Here is a 15981-nt window from a genome sequence, read left to right on the forward strand (position 1 = left end):
AGCACTGCCAGAGCCCTGCAAAATGACCTCCAGCAGGCCACAAATGTGCATGTGTCTGCACAAATGGTTAGAAACCAACTCCATGAGGGTGGTATGAGGGCCCGACGTCCATAGATGGGGGTTGTGCTCACAGCCCAACACCGTGCAGGACGCTTGGCATTTGCCACAGAACACCAGGATTGGCAAAGTCGCCACTGGCGTCCTGTGCTCTTCACAGATGAAAGCAGGTTCACACTGAGCACATGTGACAGAGTCTGGAGACGCCGTGGAGAGCGATCTGCTGCATGCAACATCCTTCAGCATGACCGGTTTGGCAGTGGGTCAGTAATGGTGTGGGGTGGCACTTCTTTGGAGGGCCGCACAGCCCTCCATGTGCTTGCCAGAGGTAGCCTGACTGCCATTAGGTACCGAGATGAGATCCTCAGACCCCTTGTGAGACCATATGCTTGTGCGGTTGGCCCTGGGTTCCTCCTAATGCAGGACAATGCCAGACCTCATGTGGCTGAAGTGTGTCAGCAGTTCCTGCAAGATGAAGGCATTGAAGCTATGGACTGGCCCGCCTGTTCCCCAGTCCTGAATCCGATTGAGCACATCTGGGACATCATGTCTCGCTCCATCCACCAACGTCCCGTTGCACCACAGACTGTCCAGGAGTCCCACAGGAGACCATCCGAAACCTCATCAGGAGCATGCCCAGGCGTTGTAGAGAGGTCATACAGGCAAGTGGAGGCCACACACAATACTGAGCCTCATTTTGACTTGTTTTAAGGACATTACATCAAAGCTGGATCAGCCTGTAGTGTGTTTTTCCACTTTAATTTTGGGGGTGACTCCAAATTCAGGCCTCCATTGATTAATACATTTGATTTCCATTGATGATTTTTGTGTGATTGTGTATTCAATGAGAATATTTCATTCATTCAGATCTATGATGTGTTATTTGAATGTTCCCTTTATTTTTTTTGAGCAGTGTATTTTGCAATGTATGCCACTCTAACAACCAGCTTTCTGTAAAACTATGAGAAGCAAATTGAGCAAATTGAGCTGTATATGGCCAGGTTTAGTGCTAAAATCTGGAGATGTAGCCGAAGATATCACAATGTAGAATGATGATTTTTCTTGTGTGTTAAAACTAATCAACTTTCCACACCATATCATCTTTCTTTTGTGTTATTTTAAGAACAGCTAAAACTATACACAAGAGCAAGATCTATCAAAATTCTGTAGCACAGCAAGAAAATTAGCTGGTTTCGGGTTTAGTTGGTTTTACTTAATAACTAATTCTACTTTCACCTCAATTAAAATGTGCATGCAAAATGTGAGTGCTCTTAAAGGGACCCTGTGGCCGTATTGGGGCAGTGAGCGCCCAGTAATCATGCCCACTGCTTCTTGACTGACATCCTGCTCTGCAGTGTGTGCAGGATGGGATATTAGCCAAAGAGCAGGGCGTTATCATGGTTTAGTGAGCGCTGTCTATTGAGAGCCCCAGGTACCAACCTGATGACTAGAACCAAGCGGCTGCAGGAAGAATATACCTTCATTTTCTCTTTCACTTTGAATTAGTCACCTGCACATTTTTTAAATTATATTTTTACCAGAAGACTATTTGGACTAATTTGCACTTTAGAAGAATAAAAAATCAGATCATTTTATAAACGCCACTCACTTATAAGATGAATTTTAGTATCTATGAAATATATCATCATTGGTATTATCTTGCTACAATCTTCCACATATTTTCATTACTACAATAGGATTTACAGTTATTCTCTGACAAGCAAATATAAGGAGTTAACATCTTCCAGGGCTCTTCTTTACCTACCGGCTATGTTATTAATGCCTGGGCAGAGATCACGAAATTCTAAGTCACTGGACAATCTTTCAACATATCGACATAAAGCATCAGGAAAACGGTCTGGACAAACTGCGCGAACTACCAGTAAGTAGTGGAAGTCATCCAACTCAGTTCTCTCATCACCACATGCAGGAAGCCAAACATCACTTCTCTCTAAAGTTTCTCTTTCACCTGGTATTAAGTGTAAAAAATGTGACACTGTAAGTACACTGAAAATCAATCTGTTACAGTATTGACAATTAAAGTTTAAAGTAGCCAAACATTATCTCATCAGGGTGATAAAACACATTTCATCATTAGATATTAAACAGTGAAACACAAGGAAAAACTGACAGCAAAAAGATTTGGCAATATTAATGAATACGAAAAAAAACAGAAGAAAAGCATAACATACCAAAAGAAGATTCAGAGTAGCTACCAAAGTATTTGGTGGAACTTGGCGCAAAAACATCTCATGATGCTGCCTCCACTAGTGCTGTCACAATAGTTTACATGTGTTTCTGTCCCACAACCCATGGAACAGATCAGGAGAGGGGAGAACTTGATCGGAAGAGGGGAGAACTTGATCGGGAGATGGGAGAACTTGACTCGGAGAGGAAAGAACTTGATCGGGAGATGGGAGAACTTGATCGGGAGAGGGGAGAACTTGATCGGGAGAGGGGAGAACTTGATCGGGAGAGGGGAGAACTTGATCGGGAGAGGGAAGAACTTGATCGGGAGAGGTAAGAACTTGATCGGGAGAGGTAAGAACTTGATCGGGAGAGGGGAGAACTTGATCGGGAGAGGGGAGAACTTGATCAGGAGAGAGAACAACTTGATCGGGAGAGGGGAGAACTTGATCGGGAGAGGGGAGAACTTGATCAGCAGAAGGATAAACTTGATCAGAAGATGGGAGAACTTGATCAGGAGAGAGGAGAACTTTATATGTTCTCCCCGTGTTTGCATGGGTTTCCTCCGAGTTCTCCGGTTTCCACCCACACACCAAAGCAGTACTCCTGGGGGATTTAGATTGTTAGCCCCAGTGAGGACAGTGATGATGATGTCTGTAAATCGCTGTGGAATTAATGACGCTATAAAAGTGAGTAAAATAAATAAATAAAATAAGAAGATTTGTTATGAGTAAAGGTCCATTTTGCCAAGTAGATAATTGTGTGACTAAAGATCAAAATAAATGATCTATACACAAAGCCAGATAAGCACTTATATGTTACAGTAATCGTGTAAGAAACCGTTCATCTTCGATCAAGAAATCACTCAATCAAATACTCTACTTACACTGGAAGATAATTGGCAGTGTAGTGTGAAAAAGGCATTGAAAAAATATTTATTTACTATCTAGAGTCGAACGAACAAATGATTTCCATTTACTGTGGGCAATCAAACAACAAGTAGATAACTTTTCATTTGCATAAATGATTCCACGCACGATGAAGGAACATTTTTTAACACATTATTTACTCATTAACCCCATATACATGACACAATTATCATGTGCGATGATGACTCAGTGGCGGTCACAGACAGAAGATGGTCCCTGTGTAAGGACAATATATGGGCCCCTTGCAGTCTTATATCTCATCATAATAAACAATTTCACCAGCTTTGGAGGTAGAAGTGGACCCCCTTTTCTCCTCGGCCCCTGTGCGGCTGCACAGGATGCACCAATGGTATGTCTGCGATGACTGATAATAGTTCACATCTCTGCAAATGTCAGCTTGTCTAAATGCGCCTTTAGTCTCGCAAAGTTTTTCATTTCAAGGCATATATCAAGTATGTTATAGAAAGTGACTAACCTCTTTAATCTCTTTGTTCTTTGTATATAAAGCAAGGAAGCAAGGGTGAATTCACTAAATGCAGTAAAAGATATAAAGGGGTTTCCTTACTTTAAAAAGGGTGAAACTATGAAACACTTTTCCATAGGATGGTTAATAAGCTAAAATCATTCAAAAGTCATTAACAGGGTTTTCTCACAAACAAAGTTAATTGTAAAGTTGATTTTAATCAATACATCTTGAAATAATAATAATTTCCACAGTTAGATGTATTTAAAAAAATGTTCCTGTGCTGAGATAATCTTAGAAATGAGACCCTGCTGTGTACTGTGTAATGGCCGTGTCTGACCGTGCAGGAACATGGTGTGATCATACCACATCTCCTGGGCAGGGGGGGAAGCAAAAGAGTACACAGACATTACAGCAGGGGATCACAGCTGATTCTTTTTGGGAGGTAAAGCATTTCCCTGCCTGCTTTTTAAAAAATGTTTACCTCAAAAAAATAATTATTTCTGATCCCCATGCTGTAACGTCTGCATACTCTTGTCCTTCCTCCCCTACCCAGGAGCTGTGGTATGATCAGACCATGTTCCAGCACGGTCAGACACGGCCATTACACAGTACATAGCAGGGGCTCATTTATAAGATTATCTCAGCACAGGAAAATGTTTTTTAAACACATCCAATTGTGGAACTTATTATTATTCCAAGAACTATTAATTAAAATTAACTTTGTTCATGGGACAACCCCTTTAAGGTCAAATTATGTCTGGGGCTACATGGCGACTTTGGCCAAGCCACAGATCGTGCGGCCAAAGATCGCTAGAGTACTAGGATACACTGACCGTGACAATCAAGTTGCAAAAAGTCGGACTCAGATTTTTTTGTGACTTGCTAGACGTGGTACCCTTGATTTCACAGTTGGGGGACCTAGAGTTTTATGTTTATCATCATGTTTTGTATTGAGAAACCGTTTTACCCATTTCAGGAGAAAAATTATGAAAAACACAGCCCATTGTTCATCAATGTTTTAGATCTGGGTTTCATAAATATTTGGTCAGTTTTTACCATCATGGATTCATCAATAATTTTCACATATGAAATTAATAAATTGCAAAGCTTCTACTTTTCATAAGGCCTCCTTCACATGTCCGTATAAAACACGTATGTGAAAAACTGGTACCATTATCATCAATGTCTTCCATCAGTATGTCATCAATGTGTCATCCGTATGTTCATTTAAACAATCAGTGAGTCACCAGTGTTTTTCGAGTATGGATAAAGAAATAAATAAATTACAAAGCTTCTCATATACTTTGCAATGTTAAACGGGGACAGCACACGGATGCCATAGACTAGTATCGGCCCTTGTCACCCGTGCTGCCAGAAAAAACAAACATGTCTCCATATGTTTTGCACAGACACACAGTCCGTTTAAAAACACGGACATGGGCATATCACCTTATAATAGGTACCTGTGGTATCCATGAAAAAAACGGATAACACACCTACTGGAAACACTGACATCTGAATGATGCCTTACAAGGTTAAAGGGAACATGTTAGATCCGATACCAATATTAACCTGCAAATATAGGGTTAATCTGCAGGTTAACAGCGTTATGGAGGTTCCTGGCCACAGTACTAGAAGTGCGCAGAAAATGAATTTTATTCCTCCTGGAAGCCTCCGACTTTCAGTCAAGCAGGCATTTCCGGACCAAATACAGTCCACACTCACAGCACTGTGAGTTGTGGCTTAAATTTGTCAGCAGGTTTTTGCTACCTCATCTGAGAGCAGCGTAATGGGTGCAGCCATTCTCACACAATCAGAGATTTTAGATTTAGAAGAAAGCAGAGCTGAGAAAGCTAACCCCGCCCACACCAGGCTCTACATGTACAAAGTCCATAGACAGTAAAGCCCCCGTGACACTAAGCAAGATCGCTAGAGAGATCGCTGTTGAGTCACAAGTTTTGCGACGCAACAGCGACCTCAGCAGCGATCTCGCTACGTTTGACACTGCTGTGAGATCGCTGGTCGTGTCGGAATGGTCTGGACATTTCTTTGATCGTTGAGGCCCCGCTGGGTATCATGCATCGGTGTGTTTGACACCTTACCAACGACCTCGTTGGCGACTCAGAACTGAGACACATAGGCGTGCATCGTTATACCTCTATGCTGATGACACACAGATCTACCTCTCTGGACCCGATATCTCCTCCCTACTAACCAGAATCCCACAATGTCTGTCCGCCATCTCATCCTTCTTCTCCGACAGATTTCTAAAACTCAACATGGATAAAACAGAGTTCATCATCTTTCCACCCTCTCATTCACATCCCCCATCCGACCTATCCATCAACGTCAATGGCTGTTCACTCTCCCCAGTCCCACAAGCTCGCTACCTTGGGGTAACCCTGGACTCTGATCTCTACTTCAAGCCACATATCCAAGCCCTTTCCACCTCCTGCCGACTCCAACTCAAAAACATCTCCCGGATCCGTGCATTCCTCAGCAAAGACTCTTGCAAAAACACTAGTGCATGCCCTCATCATATCCCGCCTCGACTACTGCAACCTCCTGCTCCGTGGCCTCCCTTCCAACACTCTTGCACCTCTCCAATCTATCCTAAACTCTGCTGCTCGACTAATCCACCTGTCCCCCCGCTATTCCCCGGCCTCTCCTCTCTGTCAATCCCTTCACTGGCTCCCCATTGCCCAGAGAATTCAGTTCAAAACCCTAACCATGGCATACAAAGCCATCCACAACCTGTCTCCCCCATACATCTGTGACCTAGTCTGCCGGTACTTACCTGCACGCAACCTCCGATCCTCACAAGATCTCCTTCTCTACTCCCCTCTTATCTCCTCCTCCCACAATCGTATACAAGATTTCTCCCGTGCTTCCCCCCTACTCTGGAACTCTCTACCCAAACATATCAGACTCTCGCCGACCGTGGAAACCTTCAAAAGGAACCTGAAGACCCACCTCTTCCGACAAGCCTACAACCGGCAGTAAACACCACTGCACGACCAGCTCTACCCTCACCTAATGTATCCTCACCCATCCCTTGTAGACTGTGAGCCCTCGCGGGCAGGGTCCTCGCTCCTCCTGTACCAGTCGCTGACTCGTTTTGTTAAGATTATGTAAATGCTTTTGTTATGTATATCCCTATCACATGTAAAGCGCCATGGAATAAATGGCGCTATAATAATAAATAATAATAATAATAATAATAATAATAATAATACAGGTCACTACGGGTCGCCGTATCGTTGCTGCGTTGTTGGGAAGATCTGACTGTTTGAAATCTCACCAGCGACCACACAGCAATGCAGCAACGATCTCTGCCAAGTCGTATCATTGTCGGGATCGCTGTAGCGTCGCTAAGTGTGACGGTACCTTAAGATGCTTAGTTGCCAGACTAGTCAAGTAATGTTAATCTCCTGCTGTTTTCAGATTACATAGCAAAAATCTGATGACAGATTCCCTAAAAGCACGTCCGGATACTGATTGATAGCCAGTTCTGCAGTTTCATCCAAGTCTATGGATGAAATTAAGTTCATCCATAGACTTGTGTGCGTAGTTTTGATCCATGATCAAAAACGTACATGTCCGCCAAAAAACATGGACATGTGAAAAGTTAGGTAGATTATAATGGGCATGTGTTCTATCCATGAAAAAGATGGGTTTGTATTTCCTTCTGGATTAACATTTAAGATAATTGGTTGAACTCAGTTGTCTTACAAGGATCTTTTTGTTTTTACTACCATTTTGAAATTGGGTTTTATTAAATATTTTGCACTGTTTGGCTTTTACAGTCTCTTTTGTGTCCCAGCACATTGATAGCTCCAGAAAAAGTTAAAGTGAACCTGACAGCTAATACATGCCTCATGATTAGTGTTGAGCGATACCTTCCGATATCAGGAAATATCGTATCGGATTGGATCGGGCCGATACCCAAAAAGTATCGGATATCGCCGATTCCGATACCGGAAACCAATGCAAGTCAATGGGACACAAATATCGGAATGAAAATAAACCCTTTCTTTCCTTGTAGGTTAATTCTACATGAAGTAAAACAACTAAGAATAATGTAGAATGACATGAAAAGCCGGCAATTCAGCAGCGGCATTCACCGGTACCCGACAATTTACAACAGAAAGAATAGAGCATCACACATAGATTAGATAGATAGAAACATGTCAGTCACATATATATGAAGTACAGTGACAGTGTTGCTTACTGTACTTGTCATTTAGTGTAAAGGATTTATTAAAAAAAATATTAGTGTTTTCGTGCACCGTCTCTTTAAAAAAGCCGGCCGGCAATTCAGCAGCGGTACCCGACAATTTATAACAGACAGAATAGAGCTTCACACATAGATTAGATAGATAGAAACATGTCAGCCACATATATAAGAAGTACAGTGACAGTGTTGCTTACTGTACTTGTCATTTAGTGTAAAGGATTTATTTAAAAAAATAATAGTGTTTTCATGCACCGTCTCTTTAAGAAAGCCGGCCGGCAATTCAGCATCTGTACCCGACAATTTAGAATAGAAAGAATAGAGAATCACACATAGATTAGATAGATAGAAACATGTCAGTCACATATATATGAAGTACAGTGATAGTGTTGATTACTGTACTTGTCATTTAGTGTTAAAATAAAGGATTTATTTAAAAAAAAATTGGCGTGGGGTTCCCCTTAATTTTAGGCTCTAGCGGAGGTTAAGCAGACAGCTGGGGCAAATGTTTGAAGCCTGGGAAGGGGGTAATACCCACGGAGCTTCCCAGGCTACTAATATCAGCCCCCAGCTGAATACCTAGCCTTTACTAGCTATTAAAATGGGGGAACCCCCCAAAAAAAATAACGTGGGGTCCCCCCTAATTTAATAGCTAGCACAGGCTAGGCAGACAGCTGGGGGCTGATATTAATAGCCCAGGAAGGGTGCCATGAATATTGGCCCCCTCCCAGGCTAGAAACACCAGCCGTCAGCCGCCCCAGAAATGGCGCATCCATAGGATGCGCCAATTCTGGTACTTAGCCTCGCTCTTCCACGCTGCCCTGGTGCGGTGGCAGGGGGTAATAGGGTTGGGGTTGATGTCAGCTTATAATGCCAGCTGACATCAAGCCCAGGTTAGTAATGGAGAGGCGTCTATAAGACACCCCCATTACTAACCCCATAGTCAAAGTTAAAGAAAAACACAAACACCCAGAATAAAGTCCTTTAATTGAAATAAAGACACAATCCTTTATTGTTCTAAATTAAACCATACTTACCATCACGCCCATTCCAGCTGAAGCCAATGATCTCCTGCAATAAAAGTAAAATAATAAAGCAACCTCATCCTTACCTTTCCATGGTTCCCACGACAGCTTCAGCTCTGCTACATCGAGATGACAGGCTGGACCGCAGCAGAACGCTGCCATCCAGCCTGTCATCCCGCAGACACTGAGAAGCGCAGGCATTCTTGCGCTCCTCAGTGTCTCTCTGTGACATCATCCAGATGAGCCGAGTTCATGTCCAATGAACTCAGCTCACCTCATGCACGTCACTGACCGCGTGGGAAAATTCTCACGCTGAAGTGCTGAGTGCAGGAGAATTTTCCCACGCTGTCAGTGACGTACATGAGGTGAGCTGAGTTCATTGGACATGACCTCGGCTCATCTGGATGCCGTCACAGCCAGACACTGAGGAGTGGAAGTATGCCTGCGCTTCTCAGTGTCTGCGGGATGACAGGATGGATGGCAGCGTTCTGCTGCGGTCCAGCCTGTCATCTCGATGTAGCAGAGCTGAAGCTGTCGTGGGAGCCATGGAAAGGTAAGGATGATGTTGCTTTATTATTTTACTTTTATTGCAGGAGATCGTTGGCTTCAGCTGGAATGGGCGTGACTGTAAGTATGGTTTAATTTAGAACAATAAAGAATTGTGTGTTTATTTCAATTAAAGGACTTTTTTCTGGGTGTTGTGTTTTTTTAAATACTTTACTAGAAATTCATGGTGGTCATGTCTAATATTGGCGTGACCCCATGAATTTCGGGCTTAGGGCCAGCTGATAATGCCAAGCTGGCCTTAACCCCTTTATTACCCAGTGAGCCACCGCACCAGGGCCCTGGATGAGTTGGGTACAGCGCCAGAAGATGGCGCTTCTATGAACGCGCCATTTTCCGGGGCGGCTGCGGACTGCAATTTGCAGCGGGTGGGGCCCAGAAAGCTTGGGCCTCCCTGCGCTGCGGATTCCAGCCCCCAGCTGCCTTGTTGTACCTGGCTGGACACAAAAATAGGGCGAAGCCCCACGTATTTTTTTTTTTAATTATTTCATGAAATTCATGGAATAATTAAGAAAAAAAGGGCTTCCCTATATTGTTGTGTCCGGCTAGGTACAAATAGGCAGCTGGTGGTTGGGGGCAGCCCGTTCCTGCCTGCTGTACCTGACTGGACACAAATATAGGGCGAAGCCCCACATAATTTTTTTTTAATTATTTCATGAATTTCCTGAAATAATTAAAAAAAAATTGACGTGGGGCTTTGCACTATATTTGGGTCCAGCCAGGTACAGCAGGCAGGAACGGGCTGCCCCCAACCACCAGCTGCCTATTTGTACCTGGTTGGACACAACAATATAGGGAAGCCCTTTTTTTCTTAATTATTCCATGAATTTCATGAAATAATTAAAAAAAAAAAAACGTGGAGCTTCTCCCTATTTTTGTGTCCAGCCAGGTACAACTAGGCAGCTGGGGGATGGAATCTGCAGCGCAGGGACGCCCAAGCTTTCTGCCCCCCGCTGAAAATTGCAGTCCGCAGCCGCCCCGGAAAATGGCGCGTTCATAGAAGCTGGATGCTGTACCTGGCTGGCATACAAAAATATGGCGAAGCCCACGTCAAAAGTTTTGGGAAAAATTAATTAAAAAATAAATAATAATTTAGGGACTGCATCTTTATTAACTCCTCAAATGTCATTTAGTGTTAAAATAATGGATTTATTTTAAAAAAAAATGGCGTGGGATCCCCCATAATTTTAGTCTCTAGCGGAGGTTAAGCAGACGGCTGGGGCAGATGTTTGAAGCCTGGGAAGGGGGTAAAACCCACGGAGCTTCCCAGGCTACTAATATCAGCCCCCAGCTGAATACCTAGCCTTTACTAGCTATTAAAATGGGGGACCCCCCCAAAAAAAATGACGTGGGGTCCCCCCTATTTTAATAGCTAGCAAAGGCTAGGCAGACAGCTGGGGGCTGATATTAATAGCCCAGGAAGGGTGCCATGAATATTGGCCCCCTCCCAGGCTAGAAACACCAGTCGTCAGCCGCCCCAGAAATGGCGCATCCATAGGATGCGCCAACTCTGGCACTTAGCCTCGCTCTTCCACGCTGCCCTGGTGCGGTGGCAGGGGGTAATAGTGGTGGGGTTCATGTCAGCGCCAGCTGCCATGAAGCCCAGGTTAGTAATGATGGGCGTCTATAAGACACCCCCATTACTAACCTACAAAGTGTTAAAAAGAAAAAACACACACTACACCCAGAAAAAAATAATTTATTTGAAATAAAACACACAATTTTATTTAATTCTTAGTTTACTAAAAATAATAGTTACCTGTCCACGTTCCTGCGCTGATCTCCCATGCACAGCTGTCACATCTGGAGATGGTGACAGCTGTGCATGGCTGCTGTAAGCTCACGCTGCCGGGAACACGTCCGCTCCCGGCAGCGGGAGCCACTGACTGAGGTCACCGGAGTGCATTCAGTCAGCGCAGCTCCGGAGACCTCCTTTACGGCACTGCTGTACCGTGGGAATTTCTCACTATACAGCAGGGCCGTAAAGCAGCTAACCGGAGCAGCGCTGCCTGAACTCCGGTGAACCCGCTTATGCTGTCATTCTAGCGGCGGCAGCGGTTCAGAGCGGTCACATTCTATGTGGCTGCTCTGAACTGGAGATCTTCGTGGGACACTCGTGGACTACTACGGAGGGGTAAGGATAAGGTTGTGGTTTATTATTTTATATTTTATTACAGGAGATCGATGGCTTCGGGGAATTAGGTGTCTTGGTGAGTATAGGTGTAGTTTTTTATTTTTTACTTTATTTTAGGTGGCGATCGGCGGGGACAGGTAATGTATGAACTAATTTCTTTTAGGTAACCACTGGCCACCAATGACATGTATTTAACATTTATTGGGGACACAGTAGGGCAATTTAAATAGCAGGATCAGTCTGATGGGAACTACTGCTCCCATCGAGCTGATCCTGCTGGCAGGAGTGGACGGGGGACAGACATAGGCCGATGGGAGTAGTAGTGTCACATCGGCCTATGTCTGCCTGCACGCACACACACCGCACACACCCGCACACATCGCACAGACACCCCGCACACACACCCCGCACACATCGCACAGACACCGCGCACACCCGCACAAACATCGCGCACACACCCCGCACACACACCCCGCACACACACTAATCATGACGGGCTGATGGTCTGGGAGGTGAGGCTGACCTGTGCGGCCGTGGGAAAGTTCATGTGAGTTCATGCAGTCAAGCATGAACTCACATGAACCCTCTGAGGGCAACGCGGCGACTTCAAATGAACAGCTGATCGGCATCACCTGATACCTCAGCTGTTCATTTGAAATAACCGGCGGGAAAGCGCAGCACAGAACGGGAAAGCCGGCGGTGAAGTCTTTTCACTGCCGGCTTCCCCGCCCGGGTCCTTCGCTCCTTGGTGCTGCGCTCCCCGCCCGGTCCTAACTTACGATCGGGATGGGAGGTGGCGAGGGGAGCGGAGGATCGGGGTGGGAGGCTGCGGGGAAGCAGTATGGGGCTGTGTGATTGTTTAAAAGCCGGCGGCTTTATACCGCCCGCCAGCTTTTAAACAATCAGGAGAATTCTCCCCCGCTGGGATGGCATTCTGATGACAGGCTGGATCGCGCTGCCATCCAACTTGTCATCCTTCACAGACACTACAGAGCGCAGGCATTATGGGAACTTCCGATTCCGGTATACGATATTGTAAAAGTATCGGAATTAAGTATCGGAATTCCGATACCGCGAATATCGGCCGATACCCGATATTACAGTATCGGAATGCTCAACACTACTCATGATCCATGGGTAGCTAGACACTGGCTGAATAATTTCAGCCATACATATGCGTGTGAAATCTTTGCATACATCTTAACACTTACAGGGTGCTGCTGTATGCTTTTGTTTGTATATTGTACAGTCATAGCAATTCGCACATTTTCACTTTAATCTGTTTGTTGGTGCTGGTCAGTGTTTGGTTTTTATTGTGGTGTTTCAGAGAAAAACATGCTTTAAAAGTAGCCGAGGACTAAGTCGAACAGGAGACTAGTTGGAAATGCTGGTCCCCTTGATTGATGGGTCTCTCCTTGAGTGTGTGTATAGGGAGTGACCTGTCTCCTGTGGAAGAGCTACCGGGAACCCAACTTTTAAAGTATGTTTCTTTCTGAAAGGCTGAAGAGTTTTAGAGTCAAACAAACATAAAATATACAGTATCTTACAGTACCAGCATATTCAGTAAGATTTCTAAAATCTCATGAAAACACCTGTGTTTGTTTCCACATGTATTTTGAGCCCTGCTGCGTTATTCATGTAAATTCTTTCAGCATTGTTGCAGCGCTTTTTCTTAATACAAATGAATGGGAGAAAAACGCAGGTTAAACACTGCAAATAAAACATGTAAAAATGTAAGAAAAAAATGCATAATGCCACCAATCTGTTTTTTGATACAGAAAAAAACACTGCAAGTGTAAACATACCCTTAAGTTTTCATGAGCTCTGAACTGCAGTGCATGCACCTTATTTTTTTCTAGGGGTTCATCCCACTGTGGATGCATTTCATGTCTATAAATACTTTCCCTCCATATACAACACTATAGTAAGTTACTGTATATTATGCATGTATTCACTAATTTATGTATTCATATATTCAGGATTATACTTTTAATGAAAGGCTAAATAAAATATCCCACATACAGTACAGACCAAAAGTTTGGACACACCTTCTCATTTAAAGAGTTTTCTGTATTTTCATGACTATGAAAATTGTACATTCACACTGAAGGCATCAAAACTATGAATTAACACATGTGGAATTATATACTTAACAAAAAAGTGTGAAACAACTCAAAATATGTCTTATATTCTAGGTTCTTCAAAGTAGCCACCTTTTGCTTTGATGACTGCTTTGCACACTCTTGGCATTCTCTTGATGAGCTTCAAGAGGTAGTCACTGGAAATGTTTTTCACTTCACAGGTGTGCCCTGTCAGGTTTAATAAGTGGGATTTCTTGCCTTATAAAGGGGGTTGGGACCATCAGTTGTGTTGTGCAGAAGTCTGGTGGAAACACAGCTGATAGTCCTACTGAATAGACTGTTAGAATTTGTAGTATGGCAAGAAAAAATCAGCTAAGTAAAGAAAAACGAGTGGCCATCAATCATTACTTTAAGAAATGAAGGTCAGTCAGTCCGAAAAATTGGGAAAACTTTGAAAGTGTCCCCAAGTGCAGTTGCAAAAACCATCAAGCACTACAAAGAAACTGGCTCACATGAGGACCGCCCCAGGAAAGGAAGACCAAGAGTCACCTCTGCTTCTGAGGATAAGTTTATCCGAGTCACCAGCCTCAGAAATCGCAGGTTAACAGCAGCTCAGATTAGAGACCAGGTCAATGCCACACAGAGTTCCAGCAGCAGACACATCTCTTCAACAACTGTTAAGAGGAGACTTTGTGCAGCAGGCCATCATGGTAAAATAGCTGCTAGGAAACCACTGCTAAGGACAGGCAACAAGCAGAAGAGACTTGTTTGGGCTAAAGAACACAAGGAATGGACATTAGACCAGTGGAAATCTGTGCTTTGGTCTGATGAGTCCAAATTTGAGATCTTTGGTTCCAACCACCGTGTCTTTGTGCGACGCAGAAAAGGTGAACGAATGGACTCTACATGCCTGGTTCCCACCGTGAAACATGGAGGAGGAGGTGTGATGGTGTGGGGGTGCTTTGCTGGTGACACTGTTGGGGATTTATTCAAAATTGAAGGCATACTGAACCTGCATGGCTACCACAGCATCTTGCAGCGGCATGCTATTCCATCCGGTTTGCGTTTAGTTGGACCATCATTTATTTTTCAACAGGACAATGACCCCAAACACACCTCCAGGCTGTGTAAGGGCTATTTGACCAAGAAGGAGAGTGATGGGGTGCTACGCCAGATGACCTGGCCTCCACAGTCACCAGACCTGAACCCTATCGAGATGGTTTGGGGTGAGCTGGACCGCAGAGTGAAGGCAAAAGGGCCAACAAGTGCTAAGTATCTCTGGGAACTCCTTCAAGATTGTTGGAAGACCATTTCCGGTGACTACCTCTTGAAGCTCATCAAGAGAATGCCAAGAGTGTGCAAAGCAGTCATCAAAGCAAAAGGTGGCTACTTTGAAGAACCTAGAATATAAGACATATTTTCAGTTGTTTCACACTTTTTTGTTAAGTATATAATTCCACATGTGTTAATTCATAGTTTTGATGCCTTTAGTGTGAATGTACAATTTTCATAGTCATGAAAATACAGAAAAATCTTTAAATGAGAAGGTGTGTCCAAACTTTTGGTCTGTACTGTAGATTGTTTTGTCCTATTTTTGTGCAAAATGTGTAAGGAATAGCAATTTGTTAGTTTGTGTTCAATTTGAACATTAATGACACTAATATATCATTTGACATAAAGTGACCCTCCCAGTACTAAGAGTTAAAATATCTGGTGCCATCACTTTTATACTTTCTGGTATAATTCAGACTGGTTTATCTTAGAACTCAGGGGGGAGTATTTAAAGATAAACTACGCATGTTGTTATTTCATAGTCTGAGACACTCCCTCTGTTTTTAAATGGACCAGTCCAAGCAGGGGAATGCCTTAGACTTCCAAAGAGCAGTTTGGATGGAGGATACTGACCGACATTTTACATACAGTACATGAGAGGACCGGGTATCTGAGGAACTGTACTAGATAGATTAAAGGACTTGCCCACTATTAGGACAACCCCTTCTCAATCAGCATGTTTACCCCTGCTAAAATAAAAACACTTATACTCCCCTACAATGCCGATGCCATTCCAGATGTGTCAGCACTCCCTCTCCCAGGGCTCACGTGAGATTGCTACATTACCCGAGCCCTGAGCCCAATCAGCACCGGCTTCTCTGTTCTTGCCTTTGGACAAATAAGTAATCGAGAGGAAGTCAGAGCAAGAGCTGCTCTCTCACTACCTCTTTATTACATATACGTCTTAAAGAGGGGAGAGTGAAGCCGGCACAGTTTGAGCTCAGGGCATGGGAAACGTAGCAATCTCACGTG

General features: G+C 43.9%; 1 protein-coding gene across 1 annotated transcript in view; it reads right to left on the bottom strand.

Annotated features, from left to right (window-relative positions):
* Window positions 1-15981, bottom strand: part of LOC141213014 (uncharacterized) — a 903379-nt gene that overhangs the window by 218821 nt on the left and 668577 nt on the right. Inside the window, 1 exon segment of the mRNA XM_073665145.1 lies at window positions 1823-2026. Within this exon segment, the coding sequence (XP_073521246.1) occupies window positions 1823-2026 (204 nt within the window).

Source organism: Phyllobates terribilis, unplaced genomic scaffold (assembly GCF_046119375.1).
Source record: "Phyllobates terribilis strain yellow unplaced genomic scaffold, ASM4611937v1 Scaffold_2__4_contigs__length_985480577, whole genome shotgun sequence".
NCBI lineage: Eukaryota > Metazoa > Chordata > Amphibia > Anura > Dendrobatidae > Phyllobates > Phyllobates terribilis.